Source organism: Macaca mulatta, chromosome 11, assembly GCF_049350105.2.
Source record: "Macaca mulatta isolate MMU2019108-1 chromosome 11, T2T-MMU8v2.0, whole genome shotgun sequence".
NCBI lineage: Eukaryota > Metazoa > Chordata > Mammalia > Primates > Cercopithecidae > Macaca > Macaca mulatta.
In genome coordinates, this window is record NC_133416.1 from 52,983,860 (window position 1) to 53,011,590 (window position 27,731).

Genomic DNA, 27,731 nt, shown 5'->3' on the forward strand with positions numbered 1-27,731 from the left:
TTTTCAAGACAGAGTCTTGCTCTGTCACCCAGGCTGGAGTGCAGTGGCACGATCTCAGCTCACTGCACCCTCCACCTCCTGAGTTCAAGCAATTCTCCAGCCTCAGCTTCCTGAGTAGCTGGGATTACAGGTGCCCGCCACCACACCCAGCTAATTTTTGTATTTTTAGTAGAGGCAGGGTTTCACCATGTTGGCCAGGCTGATCCTGAGCTCGTGATCCGTCCACCTTGGCCTCCCAAAGTGCTGGGATTACAGGCGTGAGCCACCGTGCCTGGCCTAATTTTTGTATTTTTGGTAGAGATGGGGTTTCACCATGTTGGCCAAGCTGGTCACGAACTCCTGACTTCAACTGATCCACCTGCCTTGGCCTCCCAACGTGCTGGGATAACAGGTGTGAGCCACCGTGCCCGCCTAGGATTCTAAAATTTTTTAAAGGCAGTCATAAAATTATAAGCAACACAATGTTTGCAAATTATTCAAATTTTCTATGTCTCACAGAGGCACTTCTCCTTTCTTTTCAGCATGATAAATTCATGAAAATGAAACACAGATGGTAATGGATAATGAACAGCTTTATCTAGTATTTGTCTGAACAAGACAATAAAAACTTCATCATAGTACTTAATCACTAATTCCCACCGCCCCATACACCCCCCATAAACAATGCAAAACAGCAGAAAAATGTAAAGCGCCCACCACTTGATCCTAATTTGGTTTATAATTTGGTTTACTTAATATGAAAAAAAAAAATCCTGTTCAGATATAAGTAACAGCATATATGTAGCTTGGATTTGGTAATAAGTATTTAATTAATTTTCTAATTTGGGAGTTGGGGGGTTTTGAGAAGGATAGTGAAAGAGGGACTATGAAGGTTTACCATAACTAAAATCAAATAAACAAATTGTTTTTGAATGCCAGGATGCCTTTTTTTGAACATCTGTCCTAAACAGCTAAATGTTTACAATGGCTATATTGATTAAACTTGAATTGCTAAAAACATACCTGCAATTGCTTTCCATCTGGTTGTGAAGTAATGTAGTTGACTTGTTGGGATGGTGGGGGAGGAGGTGGTGGTGGTGGTAATCCCTGAGATACACCGGTAGGAGTGGCTACCTGCATGAGGGGCACCCCTGTGTGGAGATGCAAGGGTAGCTGAGGATGAACATTAAATGGATTGCGCTGGATGTTCATCAAAGGAGTATGAACACCCACTGGATATGGGAAGATATTCATAGGCTGGTGTTGTGCATTCATTTGTTGCTGCATTACATTCATTTGTGGTTGCATCATATTTATAGGTAGCTGAGAACCATCAACTTGCTGGTTTGTTTGGTCTTTTAGGCTAGAATCTATCAAAAGAAAAAAAGCTTGTGAAAAAAATCATGTTATAAATCTCTATAGACAGAGAAACAACCACTGGTTACAGTAAAATTAAATAGCAATTAATAGGCTCAGTATAACAGTACCAATCTCCAACTGCTTAATTTTGTCCAGTCATTTCTAAATAATGTGAACTGATTTTCTAACTGAAAGAAAACATTTGGCCAGGTGCGGTGGTGCAAGCTTGTAATCCCAGCACTTTGGGAGGCTGAGGCAGGCGGATCACCTGAGGTCAGGAGTTCGAGAGCAGCCTGGCCAACATGGTGAAACCCCATCTCTACTAAAAAATTACAAAAATTAGCTAGGTGTGGTGGTGGGCGCCTGTAATCCCAGCTATTCGGGAGGCTGGAGAATCGCTGGAGCCCAGGGGGTGGAGGCTGCAGTGAGCAGAGATCATGCCATTGCACTCTAGCCTGGGCAAAAAAAGAGAAACTCCACCTCAAAAAACAAAACAAACATTCACCTGAAAATATGTTTTAAGAGTAAGTTCATGCAAAACATACATCAACAATCAGTAGCTCAAGAAACTGACAAGTTAAAAAAATCACATAAAATTTAGTTACTAAATTATAAGATTATTCAATTTTATATCTTCAACAGCCTTTTTCTTGCAATGTTCTTAACAAGAAAAAAAAAGGAAATATAAATCTTTACTATTAAAACAATGGCTTATTTTATTTGTATGAGAACAATTATCAAAAAAATTAAAAGTATACATATCTGAAATCAACAAATTAGAGGTTAAATCCTGCATAGGAATATCCCAAACTCTTCTGTTGTAGCAAACAGTGCTGAAAATATTTAAGTCTTTGGCAAGGTCTGGAGCAGAGGTAGCGTTAATAATATACTTATGTAGATAAATGTGCGTGTATATACATTTATATAATGCAAAGTGACCTGCAAACAACTAGGGTTCAGCTTGTTATAAAAACTACAAATAAGGATCATTTCAACTCATACAAATAACATATTAAATTTATAATTATTCGAATAAAACAGTATCAATAAACCAACAAGAATACATTACCCTGTCCAGATGTTTCCTCCTCTTGTTTCATCCATCCAGACTGTGGACCTGTAGAATTTCTGCCTCGTCGCGAGTAGTAGTTTTGTACATCTGCTGGCAAAGTCTTTCTCACAGCCCAGCTAGATGCAGATGTCCATCCAGATCTATCTGCTGGTGTATCAAATGAGAACTCCTGTTCACTTTTCCGCTTATAGGACTGCTGTTCCACAAACTTGAAAGATTCACTCCCTGAACTGTTTGAATTCCCTGAGAGTGGTTTTCGATTTTGCCACCTATTTTCATTCTGATCTTTATAGGCAAAACCACTTCTGTAAGTGCCTCTGCCACGGTTGCCTCTGCCTCTACCACGGTTAGATACCCAACCAGAACCAAAGTTTTTATTCCAAGAATTTCCTGAATTTTCATTTCTATTTTCTTCCCAGTGAGACTCTTTCAACTTTTCTGGATTTCTGGTTCTTGGATCAGGCCCAGAGTTTATTTTTTCTGTTATCCAACTGGGACAGTCATTTCTATGTTTGTCAGCAGAATTTGGATCATCAGCATCTAGATGGATGTCATTTTTTTCTTTTCTTGTATTTTCATTCTGTTTCTCTGGGTCATTCTTTCTGTACCGATCATTTCCTCGTGGACATCTCCAACCATCATTTGCCCATCTTCCCTTCCACCGGGGAGAGTAACTATCTCTGTCAATTCTACCAAACGATGAACTCTTACTTTTTGCTCTACATCTTGAGGGGGACCTAGAATGAGATCTGGACCTAGACCACTTTCTGGTTCTCCTCTCTCTCTCTCTCCTCTGCCCATCTCTATCACTTTCTCGTTCTCTGCTCTGGGACCTGGATTTTTCTCCTGGGGAGGAATCTTTCACTCTTGGCTGAGATCTTTTGTTCTCTCTAGAAGTTTCTCTTCTTGGTGACAGTGATTCAGATCTTCTGCTTTCCCTAGTAGTATCCCTTTTTGGAGACCGAGACTGAGATTGTCTCCTTTCTCTTGCAATATCTTTTTTTGGGGACTGAGAACGGGATTTTTTCCGGCCTCTGGCTGACTCATTCTTAGGAGATGGTGATTGAGACTTCCTGCTTTCTTTCCCAGTTTCTCTTCTGGGAGATGGAGACTGGGGCCGCTTCTTTTCTTGTGGAGTGTCTTTGTTGGGAGACCAAGTTGTAGATGGAGAATGAAATCTAGATCTTCGAGTACGAGGCTTTCTGGCTTTATCTATGGTATCTTTTGGGCTTTCAGATGGTTGAGAAACAGTTTCAACCTTTTCATCTGCAAGATCAGAAGATGGCATATTATTTTCGGAACTGTGTGTCACAGAATTGTCATTCATTTGCTTAAGATCAGCATTTACAGATGGTTCAACTTCACATTCATTTTGGTCACTGCAAAATGAATCACACTCCATAGGTATCATTTCATTGTTGTCCTCACTAAAATGCTTCTGAATCTGTTCAATGTGTGTTTTAGGCAACTCTGTAGATCCAGGATGTTCGGTCAGCGATTCATTCTTTTCTTCTAAAGATTTTTCCAATTTGGTGTTCATAAGATTATTTTTTAATAAATTATTTTCAGAGTCTTGAACATTATTGAAATCTTCATTCCCAAAAGTATCACATGTTGCAATTATTTCTACATCTTCAGTTTCAACATGCCCAAGCAATTGAACCTCTGGGCTCTCAATAGATTGTCCGTCCACCGTTTGTATAATTTCACCCTCAGAAGATTTTAACTTGGGGCTCTCTATAAGCTCCTCTGTTTTTAGTGTAGAATCTTTATGTTCAGTAACTTCTACTATGGAACTCTCTGTCATTTTTTCTTCATTAACCACTGACTCTACATTCTCAGATAACTCACTTAGGGGACTAGATAGAGGTTGGTGCACTTTGCTTTCAGATGTTAAACATGTAGGAAAATCATTTGGAAGATGAACTGCACATATATCTGCCTTTACCTCTGATTCTGAAAGTCCAGATATCGGGTCTTGCTTTTCCAATGGATCACCTCCTTTTTCAAAAATATTTTTAGAAGTCTCACTTTCCAAACACAAAACTTTAGCCTCTATACCTGTATTCTCAAGTTTTTTAACTTCCCCTTCCTCACCAACTAGCATAGGAGGATCCTGAGCACAAGACTCAGAAGATGAAGATTCTACTCTTTCCTCTGTATCATGATTTGCAGTATGCTTCTTACTTTCTTCTATTTGCTCATTGCAACTTTTCAAGCAATCAGCAGACTGGTTTTCTACATGTGTCTGCACAGTACAAATGTTACTACTGTCTACATCTGATTGGTGCTCTTTTTCTAACACAGGTGATGTGTCAGATTCTGCTGTTTCTTCATCTACTGAATCATTGGAAGATGATTTTTCAGGGGCAGCTACAGAGCTCCGAAGTTTCTTTTTCAGTAAAGGTGGTTTTCTTCCTCTTCTTACAGACTTCCGTTTTGGAGCCTGTCTTGTTTGCTTTTCTGACTCAGCTGAAGAGGGAACACTTAAAGATGGATTACTGTTACCTGGGGCATCACACCCAGAATTGTTTGATATTGGGGATCTCTGAGACTGACTGGCTGTTTCGGCTCTTGTGTTACGTGTAGACCTCCTTGTAGCAGTTGTCATTGCAGGTTTCCGTCTTGATCCTCTGGCATTTGATGTACCAGAAGTTTGCTTCTTTTCTTCCCCTTCTTGAGGATGTGCTAATGCATATCCTTTGCAAGAAGTACCTAATATTTTTTTAAAAAAATAAAGGGTAAAAAATATGTGTTTTAAGAAACAGTAATTTGGCTTTAGCTAATTTTAGCATAAAACAGTCTGCAACAGAGTGAAACAAAATACTTACAAATAAAACTATTAATAAATGCACAGCTACTAACCTCTGAGTAATATGAGGTATTCATCAACTTTCTTAATGACACTGAAATAAGTTATAACTAGATTTGGTCCAAGTGGGCAATTTTATAGAGAAAAAAAAGGAAAATAACTTTTGGTCTTGTAACTGCTACTTGCTTAATTTTTTTTTTTTTTTCAGAGACAGGGTCTCACTCTGTCACCCAGGCTGGAGTGCAATGGTGTGATCACTGGAGCAATCATCGCTCACAGAAGCCTCAACCTCCCAGGCTCAAGCGATCCTCCCGCCTCAGCCTCCTGGGTAGCTGGGACTACAGGCACGCGCTACCATGTCCAGCTATTTTGTATTTTTAATAGAGACAGGGTTTCGCCATGTTGCCCAAGCTGAAATCAAGTGATCTGCCTGCCTCGGCCTCCCAAAAGTGCTGGGAATACAGGCGTGAGCTACTGCGCCCGGCCATGACCTGGGATTATCTAGGCAAAAGGAGAGAGAAAATGGTCAAGTTATTCATGAATTAATAAAGACTCAAACTATTTATTAATAATTAATTAACAGATGTTACTTCTAAAGATCTATGGTTTGGATATGAAAGCCTGAAACAGGAGACTTCGAATCAGCTCCTCAAAGCCTCCAAGTTGTAATTTCTAAAAACTGTAGAAGAGAGTTTCTAGTTGGAATATTTTTTATTTTTAAAACTGACTGACAGATAAAACTGTATGTGTTTACCACGTACAACATGATGTTTTGAAGTACATAAACATTGTGGAATGACCAAATCTAGCTACTTAATATATGTGCTACCTCACATAGTTACAATTCGTTTAGTGAGAACACTTTACATCCACTCTCCAGCAATTTTCAGATATAGTTGACCCTTTAACAACAAAGGGATTAGGAGCACCAACCCCCCACACAGTCAAAAATTGGCATAGTTTTTACTGCCCGAAACTTAACTGTTGTTCACCAGACTCCTCACCGATAACAGTGAATTAACATATTTTTAATGTTATATGTGTTACATACTGTATTCTTACAATAAAAGAAGCTAAAGGTTATTACAAAAACCATAAGAGAAAATACATTGCAGTGCTGTACTGTATTTATTGATACCCTAAGTTTGTATCATTTTTTTTTTAATATATCATTTGTTTACAAGATGAATCATCTGTCTGAAATGGTGGGCAATTGTAGCTATAGATCTCGATCAGTTCCTACCAAGGAATTAAACTTCTTCTCATAAAGCCATAACTTTGCTTCTTGGGAGCACTTCCTACATCACTAATGGCACTTCATGTGGGTCCCAAAGGTGTTACTCAAGGTTTACAGTATTGCACTAAACACTATGAAAAATACGCAAGCACTGCAAGAGATCACTTTTTACTGTGATATGCAATCTATTAGAAAGACAAATGCTCACATGGAGATGATTACATTACACCAAGTTTTGCAGTTTTTTTTTTTTTTTTTTTTGAGACAGGCCCTTGTTCTGTTGCACAGGCTGCAGTGCAGTGGTGCAATCACAGCACAATGTAGCCTCAGCCTCCACTTGAGCTCACCAAAATAGCAACAGGTGGCAGCCACAAAAATTGTTACACTGGTAAATATGCACTATATTTAATTTTACACAGTTATGAATTAATACTGTATCTTTACAGCTGTTTACATTTCTCATGACTGCAAATGGTGGAACCATGTAGTTTGAGTGTGTATATGTTTTGATAAATTTTAACTTTTTATCATAGATATGTATATATTTTATGGTAGTAAATGATGAAATAGACTAGTATCTACATATATTTCATGCATTAATGACATACCTTTTCCTTAATTTTTTCACTATTTATAGACTGCGATTTGTCTGTTTTTTCATTGTTGCAAATCTCCAAAAATTTTCCGATATATTTATTTTTTTAAATTCATGTATAAATATCGCCACCCAGTTAAAACCTGTGTTTTTCAAGGGTCAACTGCATTATTATAGTCATCACGTTACACAATAGACCTTTAGAACTTATTCTATCTAGCTGAAACTTTCTATCCATTGACCAACAACCTCCACCCCACCAGGCTACCCCACGCCCTAGTCTATAGTCTAGTTCTATGAGATCAACTTTTTTAGATTCCACATGTAAGTGGATCATGTGGTATTTCTTTCTGTGCCTGCCTTATTCACTTAGTATAATGTCCTCCAGGTTCATCCATGTTGACACAAAAGACAAGATTTCCTTCTTTTTGTAGCAGAATAATATTCCATTGTGTGTGTATATAGGATACATACAGTGTGTGTATGTACACACACACACTCTAGTTGAAGCAATTTTAAAGTTAAGTCGCTGTCCAAATATTTATAGAAGTATTTACAAGTTACTATGCCTTACTTTACAGCTTTTCTAAGTCATCAAACACACATTTTTATGAAACTGGAAGAAAATAATAACAACAATTTTTAAAATAGAAAATGATTTCACAAACTTTACCAAAATGTTCTAAAGATATGGTACTTGTTGGAAAAATAGTTCTTGGCAACGTAGAAGAAATGCGAGGAAGGACTTCTGTTTCAACATTCCAGGGTATAAAAGCAATTCTGAAAACATAATAAAAATATTTTTGTTTAAATGGTTTAAAAAATTAAACCAGCAATCTAAAAGTATTAACTCTCTAAATCAGGTTAGCAATATTAAAATACAGTGCTTAAACGTTTTTTGCCCAAATAACTAAAAATGTAAATTCAAGGTTACTCCTTGTCTGAAGATAGCTACCAATTGGCTGCAATTCAGAAAAAAATCTTTAAAACTATGTTTTTCTGATAAATTCATGGCAAAGAAAAGATGAAAGCAACTTAACACAGACGTTTCTCTTTGAAATAATTTATGTAGTATTTTGACAAGATATTTTCCAGCTTTCATCATGTTCTTCACCAGTCTAAAAAAATAAAATCAACTTTGAGGTGTAATTCAACATAAAATGCACAGATTTTAAGAGTACATTTGGTAACTTTTGACCAAAGTGTGTACATATATATATATGTCTGTGTTAACCACCACCCCAATCAAGAAAGAGAACGTTTCCACCCCTGCAGAAAGTATCCTCACACTCCTTTGTAATCCTTCTCCCTCCTTTCCAGGCAACCAAGGAACTGATTTATATCACTATGTTATATTCTAAAATTCCTCGACCTGGGGATGGCTCTTCAAAGTTCTCAGTGTCCCTAGAGATCTGTTAAGACTCCCTCCCCTTCAAATTTTCTCCATTCAAACCCAAACCACTTCTCAGCTTTTTTTTTTCTTACTCATTTAGGTCTCCTAACAAAAGACTATCTGTTTCAGTATAAGGTGAGATTCTGGAGTAAGAGAAGAGAAGCATGGAGAAAAAAAATGTAACTTGTACATGTATAAAAATATGTAACTATAAGGAAGGGTTTCATAGTACATACATCTGGGTTCTTCATTTGACTTCTATTATGTTCTGCCATCATTCCTAGAGGGTGAATGCCCTATACAGAACTATATTATAGTGACATATAAAATAAAGTCATAATATGTTATAGGAATTAACATAACACTCAGGCAGCGACCCTAATCTTAACTTAGGAGCTTGATTTAAGTATATATTACATATCTAGCACCATCTTAGTAGCTTCAGGACTAAACTAAGAAATAAAAAACGAGATTACAGAAAGTCATGAGTGTCGGGGTAGAGTAGGCACTTGATCAAATAGTTATTTAGAAGAACATTTTTGAGGAGAGGAATATGGTAAAAGTGTGATTCAGCTGACAGCATACAGGTAAGACTAGAACAGGAGAACAGTACAGGAATGGTGACAGATGTATTACTAATAATAAATCTTAATATTCAGGTTCTCTCCCTTTTAAATAAATCTAGCATATACACAGCTATACTTGTTAAACAGATAAATTAAGGGTTCTTTACTTTCTAAGGGGTCCTTTATGTAACAATCTTTGTTGGGCATTTGAAACACCAAAGTTTAATTTGCACAAAACTTCCTTAGGAAAATAACAACTGAATAAGGTACCCCTGTATTTAAGTACTAATGCTATCTTGTTCACGTTAGCATGTAAACATCTGAGTAAATAATATTTTATTTTTACCTTCCAATTCCAGGAAATGTATCAGGAAACCATGACAATTCCAGTTCATGTCTCTTCTGCCTAATCAATGTATTGATTTCACTGGCTTCTATAAATTCTGTACTAAAAGATAAATTTTAGACCTTCATCAGAATCTCACAATTTTAGGTTCAAAAAAACAATTAGGTCGTACAAAGAATAGCAGCTGTTTTTGTACCTAGCATTATGAATCACACTTACCAGAATGTGAGCTTTTTTCTATTTAAACACTTTCAAAATAAACTCATTCCTAAAATAAGTACAATTTTTATATCGCAAATTAGAATTGTATTTATTTGTTAAAAATAACACTTGAATTTCTATCTTAAGTCACAGAATTTTTTAAATAAAGTCAAGTCAGAGTAATATCCTCATTATTGAAAGAAAGAAATTCTAGGTGCAATGGTTTCCTACTTGAAACTAAGCCTAAGACAAAAGAAGAAAATAAAGGAGGGTAAGATGACTGCAACCAAAAATGGGCATAGTTCAGCGTTTCAAAAGCCTACTTAGATATTTTGGTACCTTGCCAAGCTCTAAAATTAAATCACACAATCTTATTATGTGCTGCTGGCTCAACTAACTATACGTGATTTTAAAGCCTCAATTTAATCTGCAAATTCCATAAATATCAACTTTGTATCTACATGCCAGTCACTAGGATTCAAAGATGAATGGATCAGCTCTAAAAGGGTTCTTCTTTAGGTAACATCCCCACAATCTAATAAATAACCTACTTCTCTATCATATATAGAGCTTATATAGAACAACTTATTAATGAAAACAAAGCACACTGGCATAGGCAATCATTGCACAATAGAGAAGCTCCCCAAATTAACAGGTTTTCTCTTGGCTAGAGCTACTTTACATTCCAAAAATTAAAAAAAAAAAAAAAGAAAAAAACTAAAGCAAAAAAACCAAGGTGGGCCTTTCAGATTTTATTGGGCCTAGAGTTTAAATTTCTAGCAAAGTTAATAATTAAACATCGAGTATAAACAGCATAAATTAAAAGTAGAAAATACTAACCAATAAGCTCTATAGGAGGTAAAGGAAGATTCTCCAGGGTGACTAACAGAAGAAAACATATTGCAGAAAAAATTTCTGAAGCACTGATTTGTACTCCAATTTGATCTCTGAGGCTAGAAAAGTAAAAAGTAGTTAGTGAAACCACAAATAAAAATATCTCTAATAGGTAAATAATAGTTATACTTAAATATTTTGATATACCTGAAGCACTGGTTATTTATGGACTAAATAACCCTAAAGTGTTATTATTTAAGAAAAAGATTTTTCTTGGTTTCAACAAACCTTATTTATCTTTATTGCTGCATTTTTCTCTCCTCCTGTTTCACTGTATAAAGAGTTTCCTGTACAAAGACATAAAAGGACTTGGTTACCTTGTATTAATTTTTATTAAAAAGGCTATAAACCAGCACTGATACCAGTATACTGCCAAGGGTTGAAATATGTAGAAAAGCTGCATTTCAAATAATACACATTTTTTACACAATTTTCCCAAATGCCGATTTCATCTTATCTTGTTAAGCTACAAATACAAGTAAAATATAAAAGGCCACAATAGAGAAAACTGGGTGAAGTATGTAAAACCTGCTATGTTTACAACATGTGAGTTAAAATTCTAATCATTTTCTGCCACCTTATGCAAACTTAAACTATCTTGTAACAAAAGGTATACACAAGAAGTCAAGCTATTTAATAACAATAATGCACTTAACATTTCTTATCCAGCTATCATCTAGAAAACAGGTAGCTATCTCAAGTACAGGCTGACTAGGGGGCCTGGGGCCATCAACTCTTGTTAACCATAAATTACCATTTAGCCACTGGCACCCACTTCAGGTGTGTTCTTTCCTTCAAATTTTATACTAAGAGGGAAAAGCAGACGTGTTGTCTGAAACTGCTTTTTGTTACAACAATGTTGGTGGCTTCACTGCTTATGACCTGTCTACAGTGCATATGACAACTGCCTTTTAATTTTCCCCCTTGCTTGCCTCACAAAGGGCCTATTGACATAGTTCAAAATAAATCACACTAACTAGGAGGCTTGTTTCCTGCACTGCAAGATCATACATATTTTGTTTTACTTCTGTTAGTCCAGTTGGTAATAGCCTACTTTCTACTTAATAGCATACTAATTTCCTTTTTAGTTATTATATAACAGCTGTTTGGTTTTGCACAAGTCCCTCTCAGAACTATTGTAACAAATGTAATTTCAATGTTAGTGGCAGGCGAACAGGCTGAGTTCTGGAACTTACTGCCTTACCCCTTTGAAAATCTGTATCTAAAAATCTGTATCTAAAAGATGATACGCTGATTTTTAAAATTGCTTATGAGGCAAGAAGTAAAAACGTGTGGTAGGTACATAGATACACTCTTAGAAATAACCATGTTCCTTCAGCTAGACATAGAATTGCTGTGCTATACCTACATAGTGTCTTTTATGCCCTAAGGATGCTGAGTTGTTTTGTTTCAGGTTGCATTCACTCAACACTTAATGAGTATGTAGTGTTTACACAGCCTTCTTTCACTTGGAAACCTATCTCAGAAAGCCTTCATTAGATAAAACGCTCTCTACTGAAAGAACTGTTAGTTTTCTGTGGGCAATGCTACATGGGAAAATCCAGTCCAAAAGCTATTTCACGTATTTCTGGGTAATTCTCAGATAATTACTGAGCAGCTTCAATGACAATCCCTCAAAGTATTCAATACTGGTGAATTTGTCTAAATTGTGGTTTCCTGAAGATCATTTCACAAATCCACCCTACTCGTCTGTTTTTGGAGGGCAGTGATACACCTTTTCATTTAGTTTTTATCAAAGTAATGCATGTACATACTTTAAGGTGTCAAACAGTACTTCCAAATTTATAAAGAAAAATTATGGAAATACCCGCTCTTGATTTCCACTTCCCCAAAGCACTCATCAAATCTTTTGGCTCTTTCTTCTAACATTTACTTCTTTATTTCTAAATAACATCCTTATACTACTCTTTTTTTTTTTGAGAGAGAGTCTCGCTTTGTCGGCCAGGCTGGAGTGCAGTGGCACAATCTCAGCTCACTGCAACCTCTGCCTCCTGGGTTCAAGCAATTCTCCTGTCTCGGCCTCCTGAGTAGCTGGGACTATAGGCGCATACCACCACGCCTGGCTAATTTTGGTATTTTTAGTAGAGATGGGGTTTCAACATATTGGTCAGGCTGGTCTTGAACTCCTGACCTCAGGTGATCCACCCACCTCCGCCTCCCAAAGTGCTGGGATCACAGGCGTGAGCCACTGCGCCTAGCTGGCTTCAGATATTTTCCTAGGGTTAATAATGGCTTTGTTTTTTCTTTTCCTTTTCTTCCTTATTATCCACCATTAATTTAGCTAACTACAACAAAAGTATAAGTCTGAGTTTAATACACTCAGTTACAACAACTCATCCATGAAGTCTGTTCCCCACTCTCCTTGCAAAACTCTTTCTTTGTCCTGGTCCAATATGAACTGGTAACTCTCAAAACTGCTGTTCAATAGTCATTCTGGGATTGTCCTTTGTCATTATCCTAATAATCCTCTTTGTCCTCTTTATCTTTTCCTGAGTTGGAACTCATTTTCTGAATCTCACATTGTTCTTCCATTTACTATCTCATTTAGTGAAGTATATACATCCTCCAGCAGAAGTGGAAAAGGGTGGGAATTCTGAGTTAATACATGATGGATAGTTTGATAGGTTACAGAATTTTCTGGGTTAGTAATCATTTTCCCTAGAGTTTTCAAGGCATTGCTTCACTGCTCCAACTATTGTTGATGACACTGTGTAACCCCAGTCCTCTATGTGGTCTTTTTTTATTCTCTCTCTCTTGTCATCCTCAGACTTCTAGAACTTTATGAAGTACCTGGTATAATTATTTTTTCATTTACTAGGGTATTATTTCTTCATATCTGGACACCTGTGCTCTACTATTACAGAAAAATTCCCTTTGTATTACTTTTTAAAAAATAAATTTTTGCATTTTTCCTTTCTGAAATTTTATTATTTGATATTGAATCACTTAAATGAATATCCTATCATCTCTTTGACTTTAAGTACTACTTTCTGAGACTTATGAGCTTATCTTCTACTCCTGTTGAATTTTCATATTTTTGCTGTAATATTTTTAACTTCTAAAAGGTTTTTCTTAAATATTATTTTTCTTAAATCATTGATAAAACATCCCTTCTTTCAGGCTTTGAAGATATTAAATTTTTTAAAGTTATTCCCTATTTTCCAGCAATGGGTCTGTCCCATCAGGTTCCTTTTGTATCTGTTTTCATCTTTATTATATTGATTTCCCTCAAATATCTGGAGATCCTTGATTGTTGGTGGGACACTAAAATATTGATTGAAAATTATGTAGATGGGTGGTCAGAGCCTTTCAGCTGTTTCACTGTAGGGTGATCAAGCAGACATCTGGTTATTTCATTGGGAGACTCTCAAATGACATTATCTTTAAGTCTTTTCTTTTGGGCAAGTCAGTTTTCCAAAAGATGCCCCTTATCTCCTACTTTGGAAAATAATAATGATAAAGATTGCCAGTGCTTTGAAAAATGATCTTGGGTAGAGGACTAGAAGCCTCATCATTTGACTTAATTTCCCTCTCTGTTGTTTGCTGTACCATCATTTATGCTAAAGTTTAAATCTGGTTCAAATACTCATTTTAGAGAGTAAAAATCTCCAGTCTTTCATTGCATAGTCCCCTTGTTCTACCCTGTTCAGCCAGGAATCTTCAGGATCTAAAAATTTTTAATCAATTCTGTTTTCTGCAACCACCCCATATCTCTGCCTTCACAGATAATGGAGGCCTTCAAACTCAACTTTCTAAGGTTCGATGGTATGTGAACTGTCTTGAGATTCTTAACTCCATTCTCCTCGTGAAATGTCTATGTATCAGCTTTCTGCTAAGACAATTTACCATCCCCCTCATACCATTTTACTATTTTGTGGACACTTATGTGCTATCCCCTCCTCTCCAGCTTTCTTGTCTTTGTGGCTTAAACTTTGTGGCTTAAAACTTTTCTTTCCAGCCAGGCGCGGCGGCTCACGCCTGTAATCCCGGCATTCTGGGAGGCCGAGGTTGGTGGATCACCTGAGATCAGGAGTTCGAGACCAGCCTGGCCAACACGGTGAAACCCTGCTCTACTAAAAATATCAAAATTAGCCAGGCATGGTGGCGGGCACCTGTAATCCCAGCTACTCAGGAGGCTGAGGCAGGAGAATCGCTTGAACCCGGGAGGCAGAGGTTGGAGTCAAGATGGCGCCACAGCACTCCAGCCTGGGTGACAAGAGCGATACCCCATCTCAAAAAAAAAAAAAACAAAACACCCACACTTTTCTTTCATTCCTTTATTGTCATTTTAGTAGAGATTTGGGATGAGAGGGATCAGAGCATTAAACAAGTACTCAATCTGCTATGCTTAACTAGAAGTTTGTTTCATTTATTTTAATTCAGCATATCCCCAAACATGTTTCATGAAACACTAATCCCAAAGGATGTTTCATTAAAACATCCTTTTGTACAATATAAACAAGTATAATAAAGGCTCAGAGCTTAGAACCCAGTACTTGGCAGGCATCCAATTAAAGTTTGATTAATTGATTCCAAAGTTTAATAAAGATATACTTAGATGGATCTAGTATGTACTTAAAGAAATACTACATTAAGAAATGCCTGAAAGGGAGATCCTTCTGTAAACTATATCAATTATAAACTACTATCCCAAACCAAAGATTAATGTTCATTCCAAGAAACAAAGTGAATATAAAGGAGATTAAAAACAAAAAGGTGTAATTCAGTTACCTAGTATGACAGAAGAAAGTGGTATTTCCTCAACAAATTTGCTAATAGGTTTGCTGTCTAACCTTTCGCAATACCTCTAGTGTGGCAACATCATCTTCATTATATGAGAAAACTAGACAGTTTATATAATTTTACTAAAGTCACAGGTGTTTTAATGGTAAAAAAACTGTACAAAACTCAAGGGGCTTGACTTCCAGTAAAACCATCTATTAGACCTGCTGAAGTTTTAACTAATATACTATATTTATAGGCTATAATAATTTCTAATCACGATATAAGAATTCACAACTTCATAAGCTCTACTCATTAGTTTGATTACTGTATAACAAATGACTTCAGATAGAAAGTCACACACCTATGTTTAAAGAACAGTCCCATCCTGCTTCACAAAACTTGAAGAAATTAAAGAAGTTTGGCCAGGTGCAGTGGCTCACGCCTGTAATCTGAGCACTTTTGGAGGCCGAGACCAGCAGATCATCTGAGGTCAGGAGTTAGACTAGCCTGACCAACATGGTGAAACCCCATCTCTACTAAAAATACAAAAGTAGCTGGGCATGGTGGTGCATACCTGTAATCCAAGCTACTTGGGAGGCTGAGACAGAAGAATTGTCTGAACTCAGGGGCAGAGGTTGCAGTGAGCCAAGATCGTGCCATTGCACTCCAGCCTGGGCAACAAGACCAAAACTCCATCTCAAAAAATATATGTAAATAAATAAGAAACCAAAAAAAGAAGCTAGGCTAAGCAGAGTTGCTTCTAAAATCTAACCAATCAATCCTAGATAAAGAGACAGACAATAGTTTCTCAAGTAGTTCTTTTATTAAAAGAAATTTAAATTATCCTTAGGCTATATCATGGTTTCTGTTCAGTGTAACTGGGCAAACAAAGATGTATTCAATTTGCACAATCCCTCACTAACTCTACCTTCACCTTGACTTTGTCTCTTGGTTCCTTGCTTAGTCATCAAATGTCAACATTTAAGGATACAAGCTGTCTTTTCTGTTGCATGACAGGCTCATTTCTGCCCCTAAACTTTGCAATAATTCCAAGTTACACTTACAGGTTCTCTTGGTCTTCTAATTAGTCCATTTGTTAATAAATACTGTCTAAGAAACCTTATAAGAAATGTGAAAATTAAAGGAAATATTTGAAACAAAAAAAATGTCCAAATTAAAGGTGAAAACTCTTAAAAGTTCTAATCTTACAGCTATGATTTATGACCTTTAGCCTGAAGGAACAAAAAATTACAGTTAACTGATAAGTGGCAAGCAGACATTCTGTTATCAAAATCAAAGAGAGCTAATTTTACATTAAAAATTATTTTTGAGCTTGAAAGTACATCCAAACAAGATCCATCAGAATGCCAATAATTTAAGTTACAAAGGTTGCAGACAACCATAAAGTGAGAGGCTTAATTAAGGTCGGTAACACTAACAATATCATGCTTTAGTATTATTTTGTAGTAGAAAGTGGCATTGGATATGGAGTCAGAAGACTGGATCAAATTCTGGTGGCTCCAATTATTAGCAATGTGATCTTGCACAAGACATTTAGCCTTTTAAAAAAGACTTTACAAAATGCTGTTAATACGCAATCTCAGAAGACAGAGTTTATTAACCTCCTCTTTTGACATCTTTAGAAACTTTCTAACAGATACTTGGCTTCCCATCCTTTTGGAATACTTTAACCAGGTTAGTTTTTCTACAACAGTTTCACCGCATTGTATCTCAATGAAAAAAAACTTTTGTGTCTACCTGCATAGCAATCTTCCTTTTCAGTCTCATTTCCTTTTATTTATTTATTTTTTTGAGAAAGGGTCTTACTCTGGCACCCACACCGGAGTGCGGTGGCATAATCATGACTCACCTGAAGCCTCAACTTCCCCAGGCTCAGGTGGTCCTCCCACCTCAGCCTCCCAAGTAGCTGGGACTACAGGTGTGTATCACCACACTTGGCTAATTTTTGTATTTTTTGTAGAGGTGAGTTTCACCATGTTGCTTCAGTCTTATTTCTGATCATCATAATCTTAAACATTCTGCCTGAACTCAAGAGTGAGAAAAGAAATGACAACTGGAAGAAACCATCAATTTAACTGAGGAGTCAAGCATAAATAAACATATATATCAACAAAAACTGTTCATTAAAATAACATGAAGATGAATAGATCTTATTTGTACATGAAATGTAAACATCCAATTTCTTCAGAGCATCTCTATGGTCGTAGACACCTTACTTATCGAAAAACGAATTTGCCCCTCATCTTTACTGAGGTACAATTGACAAAAATTGTATATATTTAAGGTATACTACTTAATGTTCTGATGTATGTACACATTGTGAAAATAATCACAAAAACTAAACATATGCATCCCCTCACAGTTACCATTCTCCCTTTTTCTTGTAGTGAGAACACAAGATCTACTGGGTCGGCGAATTTCAAGTGTACAATACACCACTGTTAATTATATCCACATTGCTGTACATCTATACATTAAATATCCAGAATTTATTCATCTTGCATAACTGAACCTCTGAATCCCTTGACAAACATCTCCCTATAAATCACCACCATTCTACTTCCAAAAGATAATTCTTCATTATACCCTCCCAGACGTTCTCCCACCAGCCTTCCCCATCTCAGTAGCTGGCAACTCCTATTTTACCAGTTCCTTAGGTCAAGACCTTGTAAGTCAACCCTGACTTCCTTCTTTCTTGTAGCCTATATCCAATCCATCAATGAATCCTGTTAGCTTCATCTTTCAAGTACGATGTAGTTGACCCTCGAACAACATGTGTTTGAACTCCAATGGTCTGCTTATTCATGAATGTTTTTCAGTAAAAGTTACACTGAGTGTGCTTGCCTCTTCTGCCTCCCCTTCCACCTTTTCTGCCATTGCCATCCAAGACAGCAAGATCAACCCCTTCTCTTCCTTGGCCCACTCAATGTGAAGACAACAAGGATAAAGACCTTTATGATGATCCACTTCCGCTCAATGAACAGTAAATATATTTTCTCCTCCTTATGATTTCTTAAAAATATTCTTTCACTAGCTTACTTTATTGTAAGAATACTGTATATAATACATGTAACATATAAAATGTGTTTATCAACAGTTTATGTTTTATCTGTAAGGTTTCCAGTCAACAGTAGGCTATTAGTCAAGTTCTGAGGGAGTCAAAAGTTATACACTGATTTTTGACCTAACTCTTGTGTTGTTCAAAGATCAATGGTACATACAGAATTGAACCACTTCTCATCCACTAATATTTTCCTGGCCCAAGCCACTATAATTTGTGGCCTTCACAGCCAGAGTAATCCTTTAAAAATGTACCAGATCATATTACTCCTGAAAACACTCCCTAGCTCACACTGGCCCTAAATGATCTCCCCTTATGTTTTACTGTTTCTCCTCCATCGACCTAATTCAGTCATTCTAGCCACAATAACCTCCTTGCTATTCTTTGGAGACATTCCAAGAATATTCCTGTCTCAGGCTTTTACACTTGCTGTTCCCTTGCCCCGAACAATCTTCCCTGAGATATCTTCATGGCTTAAATTCTTACTTCTTGAAGGTCACTGCTCAAATATATCTTTATTCAAGAGGGTTTCCCTAACACTTTAAATAAACGGTCATCTCCACAATGTCATCACCCTTTAACCTTTTACCCAGCTTTATTCTCTTTAAAGCATTTATTACCACCTGTTTTATATATATTTATATTTTTGTTTGTCTATGAGATCTCATTGGCAAGCACTCTGTTGTTTTTGTTCACTACTATACCCCTAAGAGTCACTGTGCTCAGTACAGTTAGGTATTTGTTGAACGTATGAGTAATCTCAATTCCCTTTTGCTTCTCCGAGCATGAACATCCAATACTGAGTATGTACTGAATATGAATCTAGAATTTAAACCTGAACAATTTTCATCAAATGTAATACCTAAATATAAGCTACTTCATCCAATAAATAATCTATTTCAATACAGGAAGAAAAACTGACCATGTTAGACTTATCAAATTTACCCAGTAAAAAGTAACATCATAGCAAAAGTATTAATAACTAATTGGATAATCAATGAGTACAGTGGTCCCCCCTTATTCACGGTTTCTCTTTCTGCAGTTTCAGTTACCTGTGGTCAACTGCAGCCCAAAAATATTAAATGGAAAATTCCAGATATAAACAATTTCTAAGTTTTAAATTGTACACCATCCTGAATAACATGATGAAATCTTGTGTCACTCTACCTTCATCACAAGAAGAGTAAGTACAGTAAGATATTTTGAGAGACAGCCCACATTCACCTTTTATTACAGTATATTGTTATAATTGTTCTACATTATTATTCATTATTGTTAATCTTTCCACCACCTAATTTATAAATAAAACTTTATCATGGGAATGTACATATAGGAAAAAACATAATATACACAGAGTTAGGTACTATCTGTAGTTTCAGGCATCAACTTGGAACATACCACCCATGGACAAGGGGTAACTACTATACCCAGTTCCCTTCAAATCAGTCCAGGTTGGTCAGTGAAGACATTTGCTCATAATTACCTCAGCATCAGCACTCTTGTATTATCCACTCAAAGTATAATCAGTATTTCTGCCTATCCTAAACCAAACAAATGACTACAGGCATCTTAAGTAGATACAGCATTGAGTTACAGGCCTTAGACAATGTTAACCTTCTGGCAGAAATGGTTTTTTTCCTCACTATCATTTTAAAATAGCTATCCAATCTAATATTCCACATTCTAAACAGTAAAACAAAATCTCAAATCAGAATTAATCATAGATGCTTATAAATGACCTTTACTATGTTAAAGCATATGGAATTTAAGATTTTCCTATATTTCACCTTCTAAAAATGAGCCCAGGCAAGAGATACACACTTTAAGAAAATTACAGTGGGCAGTGGTCTTAAAACTAAGACTAGCATAATTTAGTGGGCCAAATTATCTAGAGAAAATCTGTAACATCACTTAATCTTCCTCTGCAGCAAATTTTATTTTGGGTCTTAGAACTGGCAAGCGAATGCTATTCATAAAAAAAAGAATGCTAATCTACAACAATGACATAGAAAAGCAAAGACTGTTTTCATATCTAAAGCTGACAAAAGAAAAATGCCTTTTCAACCACAAAAGTCCAGAGATCAAAACAACTTTCATTTCAATTTCACTTTAATAGTAAAATTTCAAAGGTAGAACGTTTGTTAATCTATAAATCTAACCTGAAGGATCATATTAATTCTAATCAAAAACAAAACCAACAAAAAACCAACAAAACTTGGTATTCATAATGCATAAAAAATGAAGTTATTCACTTTTTAAAACAATTAATTCTTTCACAGCTCACTAATTCACTAGTTCTAGCTGTAAGCGGAAATTCACTGTGACTTAGTCTGGAAAATAAATGCCCACCTCCTTGCTTACAAACAGACCATAGTTAGATGTTCTCTGGGACAGAATAAACAGCCTGAATCCCCAAGGAGGAATCACAAAGAACTATGAATGTTGTCATTTTTATGCAGGCTCTGGTGCAAAGCCTTCCTGTATATTAGAAAATCATGTACCAGACAAAAACAGAAGACAGGAATATTTAACTGCTCATGTAGATAAACATGTTAGAGATGCTTTATTTTTAAGTTTCAAATTAAAAGTAAGGCTAGAGGCCAAACTACAATTTCCTTCGGGAACTGTGAATTACTTTCTTGCTGTCACAGTCTTCCTTTGCTACTGCTTACAGTTACTGGCCCACAAGGTATTTAATCTCATCTCCCCTACGGACTTCTGCACTAATGGGTGGAATAAGGCCACAATATGAGCTGGTCAACACCAAAAAATTGTGAAACACTCTTTTCTCCACACACACACACACACACACACACACACACACACACACACCCCTACCTTTTAAGAGGAGCAAGAAGAAAAAAAGGGCAGAAAACAGTATAAATGGCTCCATGAAAACAAAATTTATGTAGGATTTAACACAATGTACAGACCTCTGAGGACTATTTTCCAGCCCAAGGTGTTACTGATGAGAACTCTGGCACAACCATTAAATTAAAAAACAACAAAAAAAGGTAGAATACACAGGCAAAAAGTCACTTACTATGTATCAACTTCAAATCACAAACTTTTGCACTTAATAGATCTTCTCTTATGATGGCTTTTCTTCTGTAAACATTAATAAAGACAGGAAAGAATTAAGAAAAAAAACTGTCATTTTGCCCACTTATTTTCAACTCATTCTCCTCCATCAAAACGAAATCTATTATGCACTGATTTTAGTAATTATGCTGAAATCTGGTAAATGGTTTAAGGATATTCTCACAGACTCCCATGAGATATTAGAATGTCAAGTTAGGTTTCAATAACTATTGAGTTGTATTATCTCAGTCTTTTTTTTTTTGAAGACCAGATTTTGCTGACACCCAGGCTGGACTGGTGTGGTGCAATCACGGCTCACTGCACTCTTGACCTCCTGGGCGGAAGCAATCCTCCCAGCTCAGCCTCCTGAGTAGCTGGGACTACAGGCATGCACCACCTTGTCAAGTTAATTTTTTCTATTTTTGCAGAGAGTTTCCCTTTGTTCCTGAGGCTATTCTTGAACCCCTGGGCTCAAGTGATCCTCCCGCCTTGGCCTCCCTAAGTGCTGGGCTTACAGGTGTAAGCTACCATGCCTTGCTAGTATATTTTTTATTCTTTTTTTTTTTTTTTTTTTTTTTTTTAACTAGACATGAGGTCTCACTACGTTGCCCAGGCTGGTCTCAAATCCCTCATTTCAAGCGATTCTCCTGCCTCAGCCTCCCAAAGTGCTGGGATTACATGCATGAGCCACCACGTCTAGCCTCATCTCAGTCTTTAAACAATAATCTTATTGGCTGATCATGACTGACTGGCTACTGAGCCATGCAGAGTAGAGGTAAGCAGATATTACATTTTTTAAAAAGACCATTAGGAAATTTTAGCAAAGAAAGCATAATTAGTTCCACTCCTCACTTAGTTACCATTCTCTACAATGACTTAAAATGGAGGTTCACTACCAAGAAACAAAATACCACTGTAGTGCCTTCTTTGGAACTGGTAAAAAGTATCAGAAAGAGAGAGGTCCCAGGGTTTTATTGCTTTGGAAGGGAGAGGAAAATTGAATGGAGTTTGTCTGCATGTTGGAAGACCAAGCATCCAGTAAACAGAAGACTGAATGACAGGACTACTAAAAACATCCAAGACTCCAAAAGAGTATAATGTAAATATCCAACAGCTGACAGAGATTTTCCACCTTGGGAAAAATTGTTAAGCTAAGCCTTGGTGGGCAAAGGCAAATTATTAATGTTGCAGCTGTTATTTCCTTACGACGAATCTCTGAGAAAAAGCAGTTAAATATGGGGACGACTTTTGCTATGTTAGACTAAAATAAGAACTGTGAGCCTTATAGGTCATTTTGTGATGACCACTACACTCTTGGTAAGAGCCAAGAGAATTGGGTAATTTTGAGGGAGCAAACAAACAAACAAAAATGCACATCTATGATATTGTCACAGCCAGTGATATGAGTTGTACCAAGAATTAAAGTATTTCTACCAAAAGGCATTTCTTCACTACGCCTGGGAAAAGTGTACTAATACAAGAACCAAAGCTGATAAGTATTTTTCAGAAATAATTATAAAATTTGGTCTAATGCAGTTACTAACTTTGGGGCTCATGGGTAAACTCTTGGAGTGGGTATTCCGTGAATACCCTGAAATCATATACAAAGTTTTACGTCTGTAAATGTGTATTCTTCTAGCAGAAGGGATCTGAATCATTCTTCACATTCTTAAAGAATACCATAACTACCCAAAAGTTAACATCTAAGGAGCTACAGTGTTATAAATTAGTCATAGGTTCAATAAACCTCAGTGACTATTGCCAACTGTTTTGGGAACTAAATAAACTTACTCTTTTAAGAAATTAGTATTCTGATGAAAAGTACTAATGAATCATATATTTAATTATGAGTGTGACAACATGTTGACTTAAAAATTCAACTTTTGGACAGCTCTAAACACATTTCAGATCAAAATGAGCTTATGTTTCAAATGTATTAGAACAAGTTATTTTAAGCATTAATTTCCAGTGTACTACTCATATTCAATTTAGTTCCAAAATGTGTTAAACACCTATTAAACTCAAGTACTCAACACTGCATTTCTAGGCATTTATGTTAAAACAGGCAATGGTTTTAATAGCAGCCAGAAAAAAAAAAACATATATATATACAAATGTTTTAACATAAACACTTGTTATAGCAGATAGCAAGTGCCTGCTGCAACACAGGAAAGCAATATGTGAAGGTTAATAAGCAGTTTAAATTATAATTGATGAAGAATGTTGTGCTATACCATTAGGTAGTCTCTACTTTTTGTCCATAAATAACTTGGTCAGTGCTGTCGGCCGGGCGCGGTGGCTCAAGCCTGTAATCCCAGCACTTTGGGAGGCCGAGACGGGCGGATCACGAGGTCAGGAGATCGAGACCATCCTGGCTAACACAATGAAACCCCGTCTTTACTAAAAATACAAAAAAAATTAGCCGGGCGAGGTGGCGGGCGCCTGTAGCCCCAGCTACTCGGGAGGCTGAGGCAGGAGAATGGCGTAAACCCGGGAGGTGGAGTTTGCAGTGAGCCGAGATAGTGCCACTGCACTCCAGCCTGGGCAACAGAGCGAGACTCCGTCTCAAAAAAAAATAAATAAATAAATAACTTGGTCAGTGCTATTTACAGTGTGGTATGAGCACCAATGCTTATCTATTAGGTGTTTAATATTGGTATGTGATTAAGTACAACAATGAGGGTAAGCATTCAGAATTTTGGTTTGTTTTTGAGACAGAGTCTTGCTCTGTTGCTCAGGCTGGAGTGTACTGGTGTGATCATAGCTCACTGCAGCCTCAGATTCTTGGGTTCAAGATATCCCCCTGCCTCAATTTCCTGAGTAGCTGGGACTGCAGTCATGTGTCACCATGCCCAGCTAATCTGTAAATTTTTAGTAGAGACAGGGTCTCATTATGTTGCCTAGGCTGGTCTTGAACTCCTGAGCTCAAGTGATCCTCCCACTTCAGCCTCCCAAAGTGCTGGCCTTACAGGTGTGAGCCACCACACCTGGCCAGCATTCACAAATTTGACATTGCTGAACATTTTATTTTACAAAAGGTTTGGTCTAAAACAGATTCAGAAATAAACCTAAAAGAACAAATTCTTTTAATTATTTTTATTTTGTGTTATTTTTTAGTAGAGACAGAGGAGGAGAGGACGGTCCTCACTATGTTCCCCAGGCTGGTACCAAACTTCTGGTCTCATGTGATCCTCTCACCTTAGCCTCCCAAAGCACTGGGATTACAGGAGTGAGCCACTATGCCCAGCCAGAACCAGTTCTTCACCAAAAACCAAGTATAGCTCAAATTAGATTCTCAGATTTCAGCTAGTCCCTCCTTAAATTATCAAGGGTGTGCTTTTGAATAAATGATTAAACACATTTAAACCCCACTTCATTTTTTTTAAATACCCTTTTGGTACTAGTTAACTTCAGTTCCACTCGTTTGCATTCCACTTCTAAAGTTAATCACTAACCTTATACAGCTTTTAGAATTTTCATGACAGGAGAACTGTTTCTCAAATGAGTTTTCATTTTTCCTGTTTTTTGTTTCTCTCAGCTGTTTTTTTACTTGAACCTATGAGAAAAGCAAACTTAATTTAGAGCAACAATCTAGCATTAGAAATAACTTTTTAATTCTTCCTTGAAATGATTAAAATTACAGGAACAAAATTGTCTGATTAAAAAGTGTAGTCCAAATACATATGCTTATTCATTCAAGCATGCTAAACCATAAGCTTAGCGAGTGTGCTTAGCTCTGGGGAAACAAAATAGTGAGAGCTAAGAATAAACAGATTAAGTGCTTATAACAGAGATATGAACACAGATTTGTATATACATATAGGACTCAGAAGTTAACTGAGGATGTCACAGAAGACTTTAATGAGTAAATGATTTATGAGTTCGTCTTAAAGGATAGTTAGGAATTGGTCTAAGAAAAAAATATTCTAGATGGAGGAAAAAACAGAGTTGTAAGGAATAGTGAGAAGCCAATGTAGACAGGGAAAAAGAGAGTAGCTAGATATGAAATTGGTGAAATGTGTTAGGACTCAACTGTAAAGGTTCTTGAATAAGAAAATAATTCTACAGGCATCAGAGTGGACTTTTTAAAGAAAGTAAATGCAATGATCAAATTTGTTTTTAGGAAAATAACTTTGGTGTGATATGGAGAATCAACCAATTAAGGAGAGACTATAAAAACCAGGAAATCAAAAAGAAAGCTCTTAAGATAGACTAGATCTATGCTGTGCAAGACAACAGTCAATAGCCACATATGGCTACTCAGTGCTTGAAATGTGGCTCATCTAAATTGGAATGTGCTGCAAGTATAAAATAGACACAAGATTTCAAAGACTTAGTAAAATTTTTTAAAAGAATGTAAAATCTCTCAATAATTTTAAAATATTACATGTTGGGCTAATACATTAGATAAAAAATAAAATATATCACTCAATTTATTTCATTTGTTTTTTTTTTATTTTTTTAGGATGCCTACTTAAAAGTTTAGTTATTTAGTGGTTTATAGTATACTTCTATTGGACAGCACTAGTTAGATGACAGAATAGGGGTCTACAAAGAGGGAACAATGGAGGGATAAAGGAGAAACATATTGAAGACATTGAGCAGAAAAAAACAGATGAGGGAGCGAAAACTGGAAAAGTCCCAGATATTTCTGATCTTGGTGACTGGGGTTGTGATTCCATTAACAATTGGGGCTGGGGAAAGGGGTAGGGAATGTGATTAATTTGGAGTTTGTTAATGTTAGATTTTCTTGGTATTCCAGAAGGAGACGCACAAGTGGCTGTAAATACAGGTCTGGCTCTCAGTAAAGAAGTCTAGGATAGTGACAGAATTGTAGAAGCATCCAAATATAGGTAGTACTTAAAGCTACTGAAGTATAATAGCTGAGAAGACTTAGAAAGAACGTATACTGAGAGAATTTAAATGAAGATCCTATGAGCTCTAATGATTAAGAAAAGGAACAGGAGCGTAAGGATATGACAAAGAAGATTGTGAAAGGATGGAGAAGTAAAACAATCATTCATACATACATACATATATACATAACCACAAGAGAAGGATGTTTTAGAAGCCGAGGAAGTAAAGGGTAGTCAGCAGCACTATACGCAGAAAACAAACCATGGAATGTGGAAGTCTGAGTCTGGACCTTGGTGAGGGTAGTGTTTGTAAAATAAGATAATAGAGGTAAATGTTCTATGGGAACTGAAAAGTGAGTAAGAATTGAGAGGAGGGAGTTGTCTCATTCAAGAAGTTCAGTTGCAAAGGGAAAAAGATAATGAAGTGAAGATTTGAAAGAAGTAAAGGTCTAGGGAAGGCATTTAAAAGAATGTGGAAGATATCTCATGTGCCAAGAAATACCTTTTAAGTTGAACAAAATTAAATTAGCACTGTACCAAACTTTTAAGTAAAATATAAACTCTATCAAATAAACAAAATTTTATTCTAAGCAAGAAAACATAATTTCATAGAAAAATATATTTGGAATCTAGTTCACACTAATGTATCTTTTGCAACGTAATTATACACACACACACATACATAGGGTTTGGAAAAATGGAGAATATGTCTTCAGGAAAAGCCACACTTACTATATTACACTTCTATAATGTTTTATCTTTTTTCCGAGATATAAACTAATTTGCATTGATAGCAAAGTTACACAATTACAATAAGCAAACCATTTTATTTGAATTGCAGTCCTGTTTGTACCTTGCTTCAAGATTCATCTGGTAAAACTATATCAAAACAAATTATAAGAACTACACTAAGACAAATAATAGTTGTACGTTGCTTCCATCTCCTTTTCTACTTACATAGACAGTAACCAAGTGGACATAGACTAACAGTGCTACCTAAAAATGGTTTGTTTCTCCTATTAATGGCATCACTTACGTTGATATTGAGTACTCTCACTTTTAGCTATTTTTCATTCATGACTTGGTAGTGATACATCAAGAAATCTTTCTCATATACTTAACTCTTCTCCTTTTTTCTTCTCTCACTCACCTCAGACATGTTTTTTTGCTTTTTTTCAGGTAAGCAAAAAATTAAATACAAATCATCATAATCATGGCTCACAATAGTAACATTAAGGAGGCAAGCAGAATTTAATTTTACTGGCTAATTTCAAAATTACGTTTTTCAGGAAAACACAGTTTTCAGGTACTTTGGACTTAAGGTTTTGTGGGAGTTGGTCTTATTTCAAACTTTTTTCCAATGGAAAACATGTATTCAAAGTGCTATCCAATTAAATTGTTTGAAATATGGGAAGTCCTCACATTCAAGATATTCTAAAATGTTAAGTATTTTATAATTAAGCCTTAGTATGAAATGTCCTTTAGATTATCAGAGATCTAATGCATTTTGTG

General features: G+C 36.2%; 1 protein-coding gene across 2 annotated transcripts in view; it reads right to left on the bottom strand.

Annotated features, from left to right (window-relative positions):
- The window catches only part of SCAF11 (SR-related CTD associated factor 11), a 77,375-nt gene that overhangs the window by 4,780 nt on the left and 44,864 nt on the right, over nucleotides 1-27,731 (bottom strand). For both annotated transcript variants that reach the window (XM_077953930.1, XM_015151524.3), the window contains exons 5-12: nucleotides 24,819-24,919; nucleotides 21,326-21,390; nucleotides 10,683-10,741; nucleotides 10,401-10,513; nucleotides 9,360-9,461; nucleotides 7,728-7,834; nucleotides 2,408-5,125; nucleotides 1,003-1,349 (exon numbers count right to left, since the gene is read on the bottom strand). In XM_077953930.1, coding sequence (XP_077810056.1) covers nucleotides 1,003-1,349; nucleotides 2,408-5,125; nucleotides 7,728-7,834; nucleotides 9,360-9,461; nucleotides 10,401-10,513; nucleotides 10,683-10,741; nucleotides 21,326-21,390; nucleotides 24,819-24,919 — 3,612 coding nt within the window. The remainder of the gene's footprint in view (nucleotides 1-1,002; nucleotides 1,350-2,407; nucleotides 5,126-7,727; nucleotides 7,835-9,359; nucleotides 9,462-10,400; nucleotides 10,514-10,682; nucleotides 10,742-21,325; nucleotides 21,391-24,818; nucleotides 24,920-27,731) is intronic.